Here is an 18,469-nt window from a genome sequence, read left to right as displayed (position 1 = left end):
GATCTTGTGTTGGCTAGCTTGCACAGAAAATCAATTCAATCAAAATCATTTGGATAAATCCTTTTTATTTGGCAACTTCATAAAAAATTCCAAACCTCGTAACAACTATGCATCCCGATTGTGGGAAGCTAATGCGAATGAGGAGCCAATGCACAGGGACAGATTTGAACAGAAAAACTTAAACACCACCCGGATCAAAAGCCTCAAATAAAAGGCAGTTATAATTTATGGGGCAAATAGTCTCATGAAGATTAAAACAAAAAAAAAACAAAAAAAAGAAGCATACAGAAAATAACTGCATAGCTCAAATATGTATAGCTAACCTTTGTTACACGTTACCTCAACACTGGCATGGATGCCACCAAATGGGCTTTATTCTCCGTTTAAGCTCGCTCGCCGCGAATACGACGTGCCAGCTGGATGTCCTTGGGCATGATGGTGACGCGCTTGGCGTGGATGGCGCACAGGTTGGTATCTTCAAAAAGGCCCACGAGATAGGCCTCGCTTGCCTCCTGGATAAAAGGAACAAATACTTGTCAATGTGCTCGAGCTCAATGGAATCGGCGAACAAGGCAAGTTCAACGAGGTAGTGATAATTGATCCTACGAGACGCGACGGGAGAGCATGGCGACGTAGTCGCACGGCAGTGCAATGGTATCGTCCGTCGCACAGTGATCTTTGGCGAAGATCACAAAGCAACTTTTGTTCCCAAAAAAATCCTGGCCCATTCCATCCGACTCCCCAACTCGAACCTCAAACCCATTTAAGGTTAAAATTTGTGATTAATAAATTGCGACTTTTAAATGTCTTCCTGCAAACGGGAGACAGAAATTGATTTTAAAAGATTAAAATCATAAAGCTTGTACATGTTAACTATAAAATAAAAGTTAAATGACTTTAAAACCTTGCTCATAATCTGCCCACAAGACATGCAAGGTTTAGAATCGGAATGAGGTCACTATTAAAAATCTTCTTCTTTACTGCACTTGTCACATACCTGCAAGGCTCCGATGGCAGCACTCTGGAAGCGAAGGTCCGTTTTAAAATCCTGAGCAATCTCACGTACCAGACGCTGAAAGGGGAGTTTGCGGATGAGCAACTCTGTGGACTTCTGGTACCGGCGGATTTCACGCAGGGCTACGGTACCGGGCCTGACGATTACATGAAGGGGATTGAATAATGAAAGTGAGCTCCGTTACATACCTGTACTTAACCAGTCTACAAATCCGTCAACTAAGCATTTACCATGACACAAAAACAAGTTTCAAATGCACAAGTTAAAAACTAATTGTTACATTTTCGAGGATAATTAAAAGAGCCCAACAACGCAGTCTTACATGTTAAAAGAGACAATTAAGATAAGTGAGTGAGTAAAAGAACCCCATGAGATGTGTTCATAGGTACTAATTATACCTTGAATTACTTTTATATATTTGTCCACGATGCACAACTTGTGTTAGCCATGCCAGGCAGTGTATATACACGTGACAGGTACTCGATGCACATTCAATCAAAATTCTGACTAACACCATGTAAATCTTCATCTATTACTAAAATAAGGTGTGCGTGTGTGTGTGTGTCATTGGTAATCTCCACATGCAGGTTTCAGAAGGTTTTTTTTTGTGCATGTACGTGTGTCCACCTCCCTTTTGGTAAAGTTCCACATTTGATAGAGCAACTTGTGGAGTTTACGTGTTCTCAGAGTTTCGTTCCGACGGTTCCTTCGAGGATCGGCACTGCACCCCGGACAGCTTCCAACTGCAGTTAGTTTCGAGAAATATTCCCCAGGATGGTTTTAAAGTACTAATATTCTTCTTCCTCACACCTGTGGCTGCAATGATCACTGGCACAATGTAGGCACTCATAAATGTGAAGGTTCTTTTCATTTAATTTTCCCGATCTTGGTATTTGGTTGTTTTGCTGAGTAATCATTATTTACACGTCGCGATGTACTCGCACCTCCGTTGTGTTTTTCCAATGTATTTTTTGACGACGAAATAAAGTTCATGAAGAAACAAAGGCCTTGTTACAAACAGAACTCTGGTAGGGTTTCTTCCCTTGATTATAGTCTCTTATTTGCAGATTTATTTATTTATTTAGAAAAATGAGGAAGTTCTCCGACAACCCAACATCTCCACCTCCTTTTTGGTAAAGAATCATTATTCATGAACCAAATTGTGAAACTTTATCATCAACCTTGGCTTCCAGCTTAGTCAATTTCAACTGGTTCACAAATTTTTCTCCTTTACCATTAGTCCCCCGGGCTTCATGCGCAGAATACGCTTTGCAGTAGAGAATGATTTCCTTCTCCAAGTTCCAGCTATGTTTGTTGAATCTTCTCCAATTCATCTTGAACTTATTAGTTGTTGGTTGTAGAACAGATCACACCTTTTTAGCTTTCGTACAGAGCTGTCCAATGATGAGGTGGGGATCCCCTTCCGCGCCAGAGAACGGGCCCTCTACAAAAACTGGGGCAATGCCCCTGGGCTCATCTGGTACAACCAATGAACCACTGATAGGCATGGACGACCCACAAAATATGTAATGAAGAAAGTAAGTACCTATTTTGGGGGCAAACCCCTGATATTTCTTTTTTATGCCATGAACAACCTTTAGTCCATCACGGGTGATACAACTTTGTGGTCAAGTTTCATTGAAATAGCATGTAGTTTCTGAGGAGAGAGCAAATACCTATTTTGGGGGCATGGGGGGTGTCAACCCTCCCTCCCCACCCCCACAGACCCCCGGGACCCTTAATTTTTTTTTGTTTTAATGCGATGAAAAAACTTTGGTGCATCATTGGTGATGAAGGTTGTGGTCAAGCTTCATCAAAATTGTGTGTAGTTTCAGAGAAGAGAGCAAATACCTATTTGGGAAGGGGGGGGGGGGGTTCAAACTCCCCACAGACCTCCTTAGACCCTCTTAATGTGAGCAGATTTTTATGCGGTCAATACTCCTTCGTTAAGCATCAGATATGAAGTCAGTAAGCTGCCAGAGACGATAGATTAATGACAAAATGTAATTGGGATGGTGTGAAAAGAAGAATGCAACCCCAACAGCAAACAAGAGCATCTTAAGAGTTGTGATACCTGTAGCGGTGAGGCTTCTTCACACCACCAGTTGATGGGGCACTTTTGCGAGCAGCCTTTGTAGCCAGCTGCTTGCGAGGGGCTTTTCCTCCAGTGGACTTGCGAGCGGTTTGCTTGGTACGTGCCATCCTGCTCTGATACTTGCTTTCTCACTTCAGGGCGGAAGCACAGAATAAAGTGGAGAGCAATGAAAAAAAGGGGTATTAGGTGAGTGTTTCGCGAAGAGGGGAGGGGAAGCAGGGGTTTCAGAGGGAGAGGGAACGAGCATTTTGGAGGGAGGAGGAATGGGTATTTTTTGGGGGGGGGGAGGTTCAGAGGGAGGGGCAAGCAGGTGTTTCGGAAGGAGGGGGGCGAGCAGGCATTTCAAAGAGCGAGGATGTTTCAGAGGGAGGAGGTAGAGGACATTTCGGAAGGACGGGGGTGTGGGGCGTTTTGGATAAAGGGGGAGGGTGGAAGTGGGCATGGCAGGTGGGGGGGGGGGGGGAGTGGATGTTGCAGATGGAGGTGGTGTGGTGCATTTCGTAGGGAAGGGGGGTGGGTTGAAAGAGGGCATTCCAGAGGGAAAGTGGGGGGGGGGGGGGGGGGAGAGAATTCCGGAGGGAGGGTGGAGCGGGCGTTTCGGAGGGAGGGCAGAGTGGGTGTTTCGGGGAAGGGCGAGGAGGGGGTGTTTCAGCAGGGTGGAGGCAGGTAAGCATTCAGGAGGGAGGGGGTGTAGGTGAATGTTTCGGGGTGAAGGGGGAATGTGAGCTTTTCGGGGGGATGGGGCGTGTGAAAGTTTCAGGGGAGGGGCGGGAGAGCGCTTCAGGGGGAGCAGGTGTTTCGGAGGGAGGAAGGGAGCAGGCATTTCGGAGGGAGGGAAGCAACGGGAGTTTGAGGGAACGAGCATTTTGCAAGGAGGGGGGTAGGGGGGAGCAGACCTTTCGGAGGGAGGGATACGTGGGAATCTCAAAGGGAGCGGGCGTTTGGGAATGAGGGAGCGGGCGTTTGGGAATGAGGGAGCGGGCGTTTGGGAATGAGGGAGCGGGCGTTTGGGAATGAGGGAGCGGGCGTTTGGGAAGGAGGGAGCGGGCGTTTGGGAAGGAGGGAGCGGGCGTTTGGGAAGGAGGGAGCGGGCGTTTGGGAAGGAGGGAGCGGGCTTGAGAGATTGGGGATCAGGTAGTTTGAATGAGGGGGGCGGGGGGGTGACGTGACAGAACTATACCGAAGCCAACCTCACACGAAAAGATGTAGGCAAGTGAGCGTGGCGGACCATCTCATAGGATAAATTATGTTAATGTGCCAAGCAGACCGATACCAACGAATATCAACTTTGTATACTTCCTGTTTTCTCCCAACGTGAATAATAATAAATAAATAAAAATCAACGTCCACGCAAGCAAAGGCAGAAACATAGTTAAAGCATCTACCACTAAATACAACTAGCATGTAACAGGTAAATAAGCACGTCAAGTATCGGAGATTGTTTGCGTGTGTACTGTGTACCAACATCCACTGACTGGCATACTCAAACTAGCGGGAGTAAATAAACCCCCCCCACCTGACCTCAAACGAAAAACGAGATCTAATTCACTCATTCAGGCGATAGTTAATAACGGAGGGAAAAAAATGGAGAAATGGTGAAAAAAGGAGAAAAAAAAAGAGGGGAAAAATGGAGCAATGCAGAACTCGCCATAGCAAAACAAGTCATTCACTCTCAGAGTAAAACTGAACAATATTCATAACATACAGGAAATAAATTTAAATTCGCTCATCAAAACTTCGTTCAAAATTACATCGTAAATTTTTTTTTTTTTTTTACAGGCGCGAGCGAGGCTCATGGAAGCGCAATATAGAATTAACAGTGGGACAGACGTTAAAATAATGAACGAACAGGATAAGGGGGGGGGTGGAGAAAGAGCGTATGCCGGACGAGCGAGGGGGCGGGGTTTCATAGGGAGAGGGCGGAGTTTCATAGGGAGAGGGCGGGGTTTCATAGGGGCTCGAGTCTCGAGACGACACCTGACCCTGAGCCTGAGGGAAGGAAAGGAAGCCGTCTGTACAAAGAGAGGAACAATCTTACCACACTTACGATCCAATGTTATTACAAAACGAAGAACGAAATGAAATTCCGAACATTTCGTTGTAATTTTGTTTCAGGCACTTGCCGAACAAAACTAAATAAATAAATAAACAATAAGAACCCGCAACACAAAAGATTCAGGAACATGCCAAACATGGCGTCCTCCCTCGTTCTTCCCGCTTCGAACCAACAAACATGGACCGGCGCCTCGTCAGTTTTTTGGGGAGATTATTTCCGAATTTTTGTTTTTATAATAAATGACGTTAACCCCTCTCGATTCGACGTGTCCCTCATCGATCATGAACGTCGTTCAGTGAAAACATCGACATTAATCAAAGTCGGCCTCAACACGGTGCGAGGGAAGATTGAGATCGAACAATTCTTACACAATCACTCACACATACACACAGCCAGCCCCTCTCTTCCTTCCAAATAATTCGCACAGGGCGCAAAATAAAACTAAAAACACAAAAGTACCGATTTCAGAGGAAACTACAAACCTGCGCTGCGAAAACTGCCACCAGCCACTGAGCCCGCGCTTTTCTCCACAGGGGAATGGAGGATGTACACATTCCCAGCATGCAGTGCGGTATAAAATGATTTCGGCGCAAGTCGTCACGTTTCGTACGGCGTGACGTCACCTCGTAAAGAAACGTAGGACGTCATATCACTGAAGAGGGAGGAGCCAAGAGCTGCAGCAGTTACGGCGAATATTATCTGGGAACTAGGATACGTCTATTTAATGAAACGAAGCTTGTTTCTTGTCATTCTCTTTCGCTTCTACCTTCGACCCCTCCTTGACGCTCAGCATTTAAAACGATAGAACACGAAAAAATAACGCGGTGAAGGCAATTGCAGACAACCCCGACAACCCGTGCTAAGAAATTGCTGGAACGAGCATCGTTCGACCATAGATATATATATATACTTTGTTCGCCAGTTGTAGTCAATTTAATCAACAATAACTTGCAAATGACGATGACGCGAGTGCATTCCACAGATGGCAACTTGAAAGCTTTCCTGTGGCAAGATGGCGGCCGGAAATCTCGCCCTGTCGTGACCCACTGCCAATCTATATATATATATCTATGGGTTCGACTGTTTAACATCACTCACGAGTTGGTGGTTTTTTTTGTCAGAATTCATGAAAAATGTAATTTGTTGTCAGCAAATTTTTTGTCAGAAAATCATGAGAAATGTCATTTGTCACCAATTTATTTTTTATTTTTTTGGCAGAAAATCATGAAAAATGTCATTTGCTGTCACCAAGCTTTTTGTTTTTGTCAGAAAATCATGAAAAATGTCATCTGCTGTCAGCAAACTTTTTGTTTGTGTCAGAAAAGCATGAAAAATGTCATCTGCTGTCAGCAAACTTTTTGTTTGTGTCAGAAAAGCATGAAAAATGTCATTTTTCATGTCAAAATGTCAAATGACAATGACATGACATGACATGACATGTCAAATGTCAAATGACATGTCAAAAAAATGTCAAAAAAAAAATACCTCCCCCCCCCCGTCCCCCCCCCCTCCTTCCCACGCCTCCTGCCCCAAGCCCTCTCCCTCCCACACTTCTCCCTGCTCTCAAATGTTGTGGTTGTGTGCTTCCCCTTCTCTCCCCATCTTGTCTTCCGCTCCCTCTTTTTGTATATTTTGTTTGTCTGGTTGATTTGTTTGTGAAATAAATGTTAGCTCTTTCACGAGCCTCGATTCAGTATACAAAAAAAAGAATACCTCCACCCCCCCCCCCCCCCCTCCTTCCCACGCCTCCTGCCCCAAGCCCTCTCCCTCCCACACTTCTCCCTGCTCTCAAATGTTGTGGTTGTGTGCTTCCCCTTCTCTCCCCATCTTGTCTTCCGCTCCCTCTTTTTATATATTTTGTTTGTCTGGTTGATTTGTTTGTGAAATAAATGTTAGCTCTTTCACGAGCCTCGATTCAGTATACAAAAAAAAAAAAAAAAAAAAAAAAAAATTTTGTTGTCAGCAAACTTTTTGTTTTTGTCAGAAAATCATGAAAAATGACATTTGTCAGCATTTTTGGGGTTTTTGTCAGAAAATCATGCAAAATGTCATTTGTTGTCAGCAAACTTTTTGTTTGTCAGAAAATCATGAAAAATGACATTTGTCAGCAATGTTTTGTTTTTGTCAGCAAATCATGAAAAATGTCATTCAATTTTTGTCAGCAAACTTGTTGGGAGTTAAAATTGTACTGGAAGATATCCTCGTGTGGGGTAAGACCAGCAGGCTGAGAGGGTTTTTTTAAATCACCTTGCACAGGTCATCGCGTCGGGACTGAACCTGAATGCAAAGAAACCAGGTATGTGTGCGTATGCCGTGCTGATGGAGTGGAATACCTTGGGCATGCCATTTCGAGCAAGGGCGTATTAGTCCCCTACCGGTGTACACCGGAGGGGACTATAGATTTGCACTCCGTCCCTCCGTCCCTCCGTCTGTCAGTCTGTCAGTCTGTCCGTCCGTCCGTCACGCAAAGAACAGTTTTCCGGACTTTTTTTCTAAACTCTTAATGCTAATGATTTTAAACTTGGCACATGGTTTCCTCATGATAAGTTACAGATCAAGTTCGAACTTCACGACGTTTCGATCATTTTTGACAAAGTTATGGCACTTTGAACTTTGGGAATTGTGATAATTCTGATGATCCTTAACTCAGTGCCATTTTAAGTTTTAATTTCCTTTAAAAAAGATCTTCTCTGCAATAATAGGACCGATTGAGATCAAATTTTCACATTAGGGGGGACTCGGTCTGTAGAATATTTTAATGGTAATTATGACGTCACAGGTCACGTGGTTCGGCCGCCATATTGTTTTTCGTGAAAACACGAAAACCCCTTTTTCTCTGCAACGGCTGAACAGATCGAGACCAAGCTTTGCAGGCAGAATCGCATACCCATGACGAACAAAAAAGTCAGTGATCATGACGTCATGCGTCACATGGTTTCAGTTATGACGTTTTTAAGCATGAACCTATAAAACCGAGCTCCTCCCTCATTTTTGATCCAATCGAGGGGAAACTTCACAGATCTGTTCAGCATGTCAGTCTACTAAAATGTCCTTTTGGAATTTGCGATAAGTCACGAGGTTTGGCAGATATCGTTAATTAAACGAATTTTTTTTTTTTTTAATGGATATCTCTTGAATCGCTAGTTCCTCAGACCGTGAGTTGGTAATTATATAATTCACACAGTGCAATACGTGCAGGCTGCTCCACGGAGCGACCTTGCGGGCTTATCAACGAGGCGAGGCGTGACACACATGTGTCTCAGCATACCTCAGATCAAGTTTGAAAACCAGCATCAACCGTGCATAAATTTGTATATTCTATCATTTTTGACAAAGTTATGGCACTTTGAACTTTGGTAGGGGACATGTATTGCAGCGCAATACTCAGAATGCTTGTTTATCTTAAAACCTTGAAAGTGTCAGCTCAGTGCTGAGCATGCCATAGTCCACTAATAAAGCCGAGGTAGAAATTGTATTTTTACGCATGGTCACATACTTAGGAAAGTTCATCCCAAATGTGTTCGAGATGATAGCCCCCTCAGACAATCGACAGAAAAGAATATAGCTTGGTACTTTGATAATTAGAATGGAACTCCATAGAGCGCACACCACCACCAGGGTGAACAGTTTATGTTCTGTATCCTACCGATAGGCCAGATCTGGATTTGGACCTGAACCAAAATCGAATTGGCTTGTTCTTGTCACTGAACCAACTCATCCACCACTTTTATTCATAACTTGTCCATAACTTTTTGAGATTTTGTGTAAAGCTTGGCGATTCCCAAGTGGAAACGATCCGCAAGATTCAACACCGTTCATTCCATTATGAAGGAGGATTTGGGCTTCAGGAGAATCTCAGCGAAGTTCGTACCAAAGCTGCTAACGATTGAGCAGAAGCAACTCCGTTTGGAGATCGCACAGGACATGCTGGAGACTGTGAACAGCGATCCCAGCTTCCTCAACACAGTGATCACTGGCGATGAGTCCTGGGTTTATGGGTACGACCCAGAAACCAAGTTGCAGTCATCACAATGGAAGCATCCAACATCCCCGAGGCCAAAAAACACAAAATTTGATGCAGTAGCGTTGTTCAAGTTTTTCCGTCATTTTGTCAAAAACGAAAATCCGACGGTGCTCACTTACATGTCCTCACTCATCGGCGGTCTGCCGTCGAATGACAGCTTCTGCAGGTGGGAAAAAATTCACGCGTGCGCATTAGGATCGCCTACATACGTGCACCAATCAACGCCTGACTAGCTTCTTTTTTTTTACGCACGAAAAATAAAGGTCGGATACTTTTTGAACACACTACGTATCATGATATATATCGGTTTTTGCCATATCTCTCAATGGTGAAGAATCACTAGAATTTTTTTGTTATAGTATTCGTTGAATCAATTCGTCCTCGTCACACTCCCAAGCTGTCCACCAAATTTTGTCCGATTCCATCCACAACTTTTTGAGATATTCTGTTCAGTCAGGAGTAAAAGCAACCTCCATCCACCTTTTGATGGGGGTAATAAACATGCAAGACCTCCAGGTCATGATCACATGACCCCCAGTGCTGAAACTTCACGATATCAACACCCCTATCTCCCTTGCTACAGATGCCTGAAACAATGGATATGGCACTGGGCTCATTCAAGACGATAGGCCGATAGCATATGCATCACGAAGTGTGAACTCAGCCGAGCAGAGATATGCACCCATCGGAAAAGAGTAGCGTGCAATATTGTTCGCCGGTCGGAAATTCCAATACCTCATCTTTGGGCACATGACGGCCATATATAACCGACCACAAGCCACTAGTAGATATATTCGTCAAACCCCTACACATGTTTCCCCCCCCGACTTCATCAGCGCATGCGGATGCATTTGTCACGACATGACGGTGACATACAGTGGAGACCGGGCTGCCAATTGTTCATCCCTGATGCGCTCAGTCGCATTGGCACGCAATGCCCCTCCACCGAGTTTCATTGACAAGTTGGAGGTCAATTCCATCCGAGAAGAAGCACAAGCAGCAGCACCTCCACTACCGCATCCAATACCTGCCCGCCCCTGGTCAAACTCAAAGCCCGCTGCCAATATCTTTCTTTTGAATGGAAGCAATTTTTGGTTGTAATCCATTACGACTCCAAATTCCCCGAGGTCCAGTGCTTGGCTGAACTCACCTCGCACGTGGTGATCAATGATCTCAAAACCATTTATGCGAAATCAGGAACGCCCAATCTCATCATCACCGATAAATTCTTGCCAATTCACCTGTGGAGACTTCCAAAGCAAGTTTAACAGGTCGTTAGGGTTAGGGTTAGGCTTAGGCTGGCTTGAGATCTTAGGGTCCTGAGTTTGAGCCCCCGTCGTGCCGTAGAATTAAAACAGGTGAGTTGACCCAGCCTGTCGTCCTTCCGAGGTCAGCGAAATGAGCACAGGTGACTGGTTATAGGGAGACATTGCATCAGCAGCAGCCACACCCCCATAAAATGATACAACCAGCAGCGTAGGTAATAAGGAGCACGCTGACCCCAGCCCTGGTGCACAGCCAACTTGTTCCCAAATTGATCCCCTCCCCCTCCCCCCACCGCCCAAACAGATACCCTGTCCTCAAAACGACGACGCCGCACACAATCTGGCCGAGCAGCCACGGTGCCACAACACAACCCGCTGTGACATAATCCCAACTCGACGGCCAATTACTACAAGAAGTGTCAGACTTGTTGAGACGTGTCAGACTTGTTGAGAAATGGCAGAGTTGTTGAGAAGTGTCAGACTTGTTGAGAAGTGGCAGAGTTGTTGAGAAGAAGTGGCAGACTTGTTGAGAAGTGGCAGAGTTGTTGAGAAGTGTCAGTTGTTGAGAAGTGTCAGACTTGTTGAGAAGTGGCAGACTTGTTGAGAAGTGTCAGTTGTTGAGAAGTGGCAGACTTGTTGAGAAGTGTCAGACTTGTTGAGAAGTGTCAGTTGTTGAGAAGTGTCAGACTTGTTGAGAAGTGGCAGACTTGTTGAGAAGTGTCAGTTGTTGAGAAGTGGCAGACTTGTTGAGAAGTGTCAGACTTGTTGAGAAGTGTCAGTTGTTGAGAAGTGTCAGACTTGTTGAGAAGTGGCAGACTTGTTGAGAAGTGTCAGACTTGTTGAGAAGTGGCAGACTTGTTGAGAAGTGGCAGAGTTGTTGAGAAGTGTCAGACTTATTGAGAAGTGTCAGTTGTTGAGAAGTGTCAGACTTGTTGAGAAGTGGCAGAGTTGTTGAGAAGTGTCAGACTTGTTGAGAAGTGTCAGACTTGTTGAGAAGTGTCAGACTTGTTGAGAAGTGTCAGACTTGTTGAGAAGTGTCAGACTTGTTGAGAAGTGTCAGACTTGTTGAGAAGTGGCAGAGTGGTTGAGAAGTGGCAGAGTTGTTGAGAAGTGGCAGAGTTGTTGAGAAGTGGCAGAGTTGTTGAGAAGTGGCAGAGTTGTTGAGAAGTGGCAGACTTGTTAAGAAGTGGCAGACTTGTTGAGAAGTGGCAGAGTGGTTGAGAAGTGGCAGAGTTGTTGAGAAGTGGCAGAGTTGTTGAGAAGTGGCAGAGTTGTTGAGAAGTGGCAGACTTGTTAAGAAGTGGCAGACTTGTTGAGAAGCGGCAGACAAATTGACATGTGACTTTCATTGACACGTTTATTGAGCTCGAAAGGCTAAAATTGAAATACAAATTGATCACTCGGATTGTTATTAAACTCTGTGTATTATTGTTGTAAAAGTTTTTCTTTAACTAGTAAAATGCTAAGTTGTAATCTACTGTATTGTCACGAGTTCGCCGCCTGGTGAGCGGAAAGGTAAATAAAGACAGTATGTGTGTGCTGAGACCTCAAGAAACGTAAGTGCCCTTTAGACCAGACGGATTTCTGAGAAATGTGAATGTTAGGTGTATTTTTGGGGAACCTCACTTTTTAACATAATTAGGGTAGGCTGGATTCGATTCACCCGGTTCCCAAGCCGAATTTTGAGTTTTTGACCTTCTAATTAGCATAAACAAAATGGCCGCCAAATTGCCATTTTTGGACAATTTCTTTGAACAAGCATTTATATAATTATATATCATGTATATATACATGCAGCTCTTTTACTTTCACTTCACAACGTTTACCCCAAAATGCACCCAGAAGGTTATACATGGCCTTTTTTCATAAATCCACCTGGTCTACTTGTCTTTTGTGCTTATCACAAAATAGAATATGAACGTACTTTACTGGGAAGGTTGGACACATTTCAACTAGATTTGCTTTTTAGTTTGCGGGTTAAACTTGGAAAATTGTCCGTGTTGATGTTCTTTAGTTTGGATGGCTCTGATCACCTGCCGTCTACAAGAGCCATGTGCCACTGCACACCAAGCGTCCCTGATGACCACAGAGCCTAACAGCACTTAAAAGTGGCCCAACGGCCTCAACAAAAATGGCCTGGCCTGGAGGGACGACAAAACGTTTTCGGCCAATGTGGCCCCCAAAGCAAGCAATTGTCTTCTTAACTCTTATAGCCCATGAACAAGGAAACAGCAGGTGGCGTGGCAGATGGCAAACTGGCATGATTGACAGGCAAAGGTGAGGCTACAGATGAGCTGGACATCAGGTAAGTGGCTGCAGCTTGTATGGCTGGCAGCAGATGTTCTTTCGTCCGATGTCCGATCAAGATCGACCCTATGATGACGATCATGATGAGATGTTCTTGTCAGTAGGAGCATGCGGCGGTAGCAAGCGAGACTTGGCAAGGTAGCTTCAGCCCTTACCTTCATTATGTACCTAACTGCCCCGCTAAACCTTTTATTCTATGACCCATCTCCTATCCCTATGAATCCCTCAACTAATCTAACCCTCTCACGGTCCATTAACACATTTAACTTCGGCCATCTCCAGTGACGAAAATCAAGCCACATGTGGTGACCGAGGTCAACAGTAAAGCGGCTCACAGGAGCTTGTCTTATCAGGCACGGAGATCGATCTCGAGGTGATGGTGGAACAACTCGTATTGATGGTAAGAAGGAAGAAACGTCTCAATCTGTCCTACATTTTTAAAAACACATTTTCCCCTTTTTTACATTTAACCTCCTGCAGAAAATAGCAGATGCAGAAATCTGCATCTGCATAGCATATCTGCTATGCATATCACATCGGCATTGTGATGAATAGCATCTGCAGATGCAGAAAATAGGGCAAAATGGAGAAGATTGTCATGGGGACCGCAAGGCTAACCCCCACTCTAGCAAGGAAAATGGCCTTAAAATGCATGTTGTTGTTGTTGTTGTTGTTTACATTTAACCTCCTCTCCAATGGGAAGTGCCCTCGTCTTGTAGGTAAATGGAACCAATTTACTCGTGGCCCACCTGTTGGTGCTATACTAAGTTGTAGGCTTCACCCTCAAATTTTCCTTCTGTGCCTTCATACAATCTTTGGGCAAGGTGGTGTGGCTCTCCTTGCAGGTTTCTACCTGCTCTCTAGCGCAGCACAATGATCCAGGTGTGTTAGACCAAAGTTTTGGAGGCTGGGATAAAATTGATAGAGTAGCAGGACGCAGCCTTCAACTGGCTGAGGGGGCGACTGCCACTGTTGAGCTTATCTGCTACTAGACAAATTATGTGGAAGCCCTCTCTGGCTTCCCCGAGTACACCTGGCACGTGACAGAGGGTTCACTCCCAAGATACCCAGGCCCACAAATCTCGACTCCCCTCAGGGCTCATGGCCTGCTCCGGAGCAGTGTGCTCCCAGCACCGAGGGTGCCCTTTTCCAAATTCCTACACACAATGATCCACACCCCCCAGCCAGTCAATAAATGCTTGCATCTTTGTTAAAAAAATTTTTTTAAAAACCCCAAAAACAAACCCCCCCCCCCCAAAACAAAAAAAAAACCCAAACCAACCCCCCCCCCCCCAAAAAAAAACAAAAGAAACCCCCCACAGCCTTTTACCATCTCTCATTCTGGCCTATTTTACCATCTTTTGGCCTATTCTCATCAACTGTACACTGGACCCAGTAAGGATCCCTCCCGCTGGGCAGTGCTTCAATCCAAAGTACTGAATTTATCCTTCGTCGTTAGTGACAAGGCTGATTTTACCACCTGGGCTGCACGATGAGGATCTTATGGGTGGTGTCTGTAAATTGTTCCCTGTCCTCTTGTCACGTGCAGGATTTAGTGTTGTTCCAGGCAGGAATGTCAAGATCTGCATTCCCACGAGACCTCCCAGCTCTATGGACCACAATGAAATAATGCTGTAGCTTTTCCAACCACCATGCAATTTGGCCCTCGGTTTCTTTAAACCGTAAGAATCATTGCAGGGAGGAATGGTCAGTTCTTATCTTAAATCTTTTACAGAATTTACAAAAAACTTTTTTTTTTTTTGCAGACCGCCATTTGATCTTTACCTTTAACCCAGAGTGGCATGATGTAAATTAAGCGTAAATGCACCGTGCTCTAGGCTATTTAGAGAGGGCAATTTAGTTTTGATTCAACAAATCTGTAAAGTTGTGTGGAAAAATGTCAGCGTCTAAAATTAGGTCATGACCTTAAAAAATAGGCCACCCAGAATATTTTATATTCCCATCATTGATGCAAATCCTCATAAAGAACGTCCCAGCTGACTCCGGGATGCGGGTCGGAAATTGATACAATTTGGAAATTTGGCGTGTCGACTGCAGGTCGAAAATAAATAAATAAACAAGAAGACGTCATGTGGAGCATGATACTTGCAAAATCCGCCCCCCCCCCCCCCCTGAAGAAAAAAAATTCCATTTATACAGCATATTGTCCATTTCATCAAGATTAAAATTGACAATCTTTATCAAAGCTCCGGTCAATAGGAAGAAAAGCGATGATTTTTCAGATGAAAAATGATTTTGGAAGGTTGACCTTGAGTTGACCTTTGACCTTTTGACCTCAAAAATAGTTAGTTTTCCTATTTAGTGACAATGTGCAAATGCTGTTCAATTTTCAAGACAATCGGATTAAAATTGAGGATTTTAAAAACTTGGCCTATGTTGACCTCAAAAATAGTTGGTGGTTGAATTCAGTGACCATATATGTAAATCCTCTTAGAATTTCAAGTCAATCAAATGAAAATTGGTGATTTTAGAAATTCGGTCTATGTTGACCTTTTGCTGATGTTGACTTCAAATATACTTGGTGGTTGAATTCAGTGACCACATATGGAAGTCCTCTTCAAATTTCAAGTCAATCGGATGAAAATTGAGGATTTTAGAAATTTGGCCTATGTTGACCTTTTGGCCTATGTTGACCTCAAAAATAGTTGGTGGTTGAATTCAGTGACCAAATATGGAAGTCCTCTTAGAATTTCAAGTCAATCAAATGAAAATTGGTGATTTTAGAAATTTGGCCTATGTTGACCTTTTGGCCTATGTTGACCTCAAATATACTTGGTGGTTGAATTCAGTGACCACATATGCAAGTCCTCTTCAAATTTGAAGTCAATCGGATGAAAATTGAGTTTAGAAATTTGGCCTATGTTGACCTTTTGGCCAATGTTGACCTCAAAAATACTTGGTGGTTGAATTCCGTGACCAGATATGGAAGTCCTCTTCAAATTTCAAGTCAATCGGATGAAAATTGAGGATTTTAGAAATTTAGCAAAGTTGGTGACCTTTGGCCTATGTTGACCTTTTGACCCCCAAAACAATAGGCTTCTTGCTTTTGAACAACTCTACTGTTTGGTGAAGTTTCGTGAAGATCGGTTGAAAATTGTGATCTGTAGGCCGGTGACAAACAAACGGACAAACAGACAAACACACAGACAGAACCACAAACGCAACCGACCATTATACTTGAAAAATCATCGATTTTGCAAGTAATAATAATAATAATAATAACAATAATAATACTAAAATTCATTTTCTAAATGGTGGTATAATACTCCAAGGGGTCGAAGAAACTCTGCTACCATTACAAATTGAGGGTGCTAATTGGAGAAACAAACCCGACAACAGCGATAAGCCATTCCCAATGCTAAGCGATGCATCCCATTTGAGGAAAGGAGGCCTGCATTAACCAAACTCGCCTTTAATGGTATCAGAGACACAAAGCAATTCAATTACAGATACAGCAAACAAAAGTGTACTGCACTGCAAGTAGCAGCATTAAAAATCAATGTTGAAAGGAAACATTTTCCTTTTGGTGTTCGACTAAATACACCATGTACTGAATACACTTGGTCATGAGCGACATGAAAAGCTTTTGAATTGTACATTTAAAAAGAAAATAGTGCACAGAAAATTCGAAAATAAGTCATGATGAAGCACAAATAACAACCTCGTAGCATTCTAATAAAGAAAGCTCATGTAATGATCATGTTTGCAATCAATCCAAGCAAGCCAGTGCTCAACGGCAAAGACATTGCACTGGTCTGGTTAATGTTCAAACCGAGCACCACACATTAACATTGAGAAACAAAAATAAATCACGAATTCAAATACTACCATGTGGAAGTGCACGATCGTTGGACGATCTTCAATGGAAGAGCATGTGGATTTACAGGCCTTTCAAAATCGTGCTACCAAGATCAATTTGGCGACGCTAAGATCCTCTCTACGGGTTGCGTGCATTAAGGTGCAGGATGGTTAGTGCAACAAAAATAAATAGATCCAAAAGCACAGCGGGCACTGAGTGGGCCACACGGAGTGGCACCAGGTCATTCACTCGATCTAACCAATAGCTACGGAGCATGCGAACAAAAATGGTGACTTTCACGAGCGTACGTACGCGAAGCGATCTTTGTTCTTCAGTCAAAGACATTGATAATACAAGAACATAATGCACCAAGCGCTGACCAACAATCAAACAAAGCATAAAAAGGACAAAAGAAAACACAAAGGACAAAAGAAAATACTTTTTATTTAGAAAGCATGTGAGTATTATGCTACGCCGCCATTGTCATAAAAGTGAGCAAGACTGATTGGGTGTCTTTCTGGAGGAGCAAAAGTTTACCAAAGATTCATTTTGTGTCGAGTATACATTAATGATATTGAGCAGGATGGGTCGATGAGCTTGAAATTAAATAAAAATTGAGAAGGGTGGTGTGGGAAGTGAGAGAGGTCATGAGTGAAAGGAGAAGCCTGTGGTCGATTTAATGACTGTTTCAAGGATTACAAACTCAACCATATTTACTGCAAATGCTGATAAGTTTCCAGATAAATAAATGTCAAGAAGCCTTTAAATTGAAGGATTAAAGACTATTAGCATTATAGAAGAGCCACTGTACCATCAATGTACAATGTACAATGGAGCCACTGTTCAATGGAGCAATCTAAACAAAATACGTTTAGCATCATATACAATAATTCCCTCACGTCTTCCTCAACAAGCTCTCATTTCTGTCCTCAAGGAACAATCATATCCCCACATACATGGCCAAAGGCAGAATGTACTTTCCTGCAAAGCTCCACGAGTAGCGACGTCCTTCCTCCAAGCTGAGGATTTCCGTGAAGGTGTTCACATCTTTTCTCCATAGTTTCTTTAAGCATTAACGGGGACGGTGACTTTTTGCGGATGAAGAGGGACGCATACTGCAGGCTCATTCGTTGGAACGCATACTGCAGGCACATTCTTTGAGACGCATACTGCAGGCTTATTCTTTGCCCTGCAGTGAGTAATTCGAATTAAAAACGAATACAATTTATGGATTTAATTATGGAAACTTCCAATGAATTTAAACTAAATCCATTTCAAAAATTGCTACACATTTGATTTTATTAACATGAACACATTAACATGAACACATTTCAATGACAGTAATAAGTATTTTCAATGACTAAGGCATGGTTGCATAAAGCATCCGGAAGGAAAAAGTTATGGATTTCCTTATCTTTTCCCTCAAGGACATCCTTCAGTTGAGGATGCTTGCATATATGAATATCCTTAAGATTTCCCTTAAATCCACCCTTAAAGTGAAGGGAACCCCCCACTGTCATCAGCTCTTCTCCACCAATTAGAAGCAAACTTTGATAAGTTATCGAGTATTATACATTGTAAGAATGGTCATGATTCTTTGTTTAGGTTGAGTTTAGTTTAAATTCATTTGCATACATGTATCAAGCATGATCGTGGCTCCAAGTGCTTTATGGATAAGGAAAGATTTCCCAAGGTGCTGTTGCATAAACATCCCTTCGAAAATCCTCAGCTAAGGATTTCCTACAGATTAAGGAAATCTTTAGGAGCCATTGCTGTGCTAATCAATCAATCAGATTGGAGAAAGGACGCTTGTCCGAAAGCACAACACAAAATGAACATGTGATTTTAAATGACTCATGTTATATTGCCACATACACACTTGTTATA

The 18,469-nt window shown here is 43.3% G+C and overlaps 2 protein-coding genes across 12 annotated transcripts in view; both read right to left on the bottom strand.

The window, feature by feature from the left end:
- Positions 1 to 48: 48 nt before the first annotated feature.
- Positions 49 to 5,785, bottom strand: LOC137436866 (histone H3.3A). The gene is made up of 4 exons (XM_068131050.2): positions 5,649 to 5,785; positions 3,090 to 3,241; positions 998 to 1,151; positions 49 to 512 (listed from the first exon to the last, which is right to left on the bottom strand). Exons 2-4 carry the CDS (start codon positions 3,215 to 3,217, stop codon positions 384 to 386), a joined length of 411 nt encoding a protein of 136 aa, XP_067987151.1. The 5' UTR covers positions 3,218 to 3,241; positions 5,649 to 5,785; the 3' UTR covers positions 49 to 383.
- Positions 5,786 to 16,179: 10,394 nt separating this feature from the next.
- Positions 16,180 to 18,469, bottom strand: part of LOC137436867 (C4b-binding protein alpha chain) — a 67,774-nt gene continuing 65,484 nt past the window's right edge. For all 11 annotated transcript variants that reach the window (XM_068131056.2, XM_068131051.2, XM_078787127.1 and 8 more), the window contains one exon: positions 16,180 to 17,771. Coding sequence is in view for 7 of the 11 variants with exons in the window: in XM_068131051.2 (XP_067987152.2) it covers positions 17,648 to 17,771 (124 nt within the window). In the remaining 4 variants the exon portion in view is untranslated. The remainder of the gene's footprint in view (positions 17,772 to 18,469) is intronic.

This window comes from Myxine glutinosa, chromosome 11 (assembly GCF_964187855.1).
Source record: "Myxine glutinosa chromosome 11, kmMyxGlut1.1, whole genome shotgun sequence".
Taxonomy (NCBI): Eukaryota; Metazoa; Chordata; class Myxini; order Myxiniformes; family Myxinidae; genus Myxine; species Myxine glutinosa.
The sequence above is the reverse complement of the archived record's forward strand: the minus strand, read 5'-3'. Positions and strand labels throughout refer to the sequence as shown.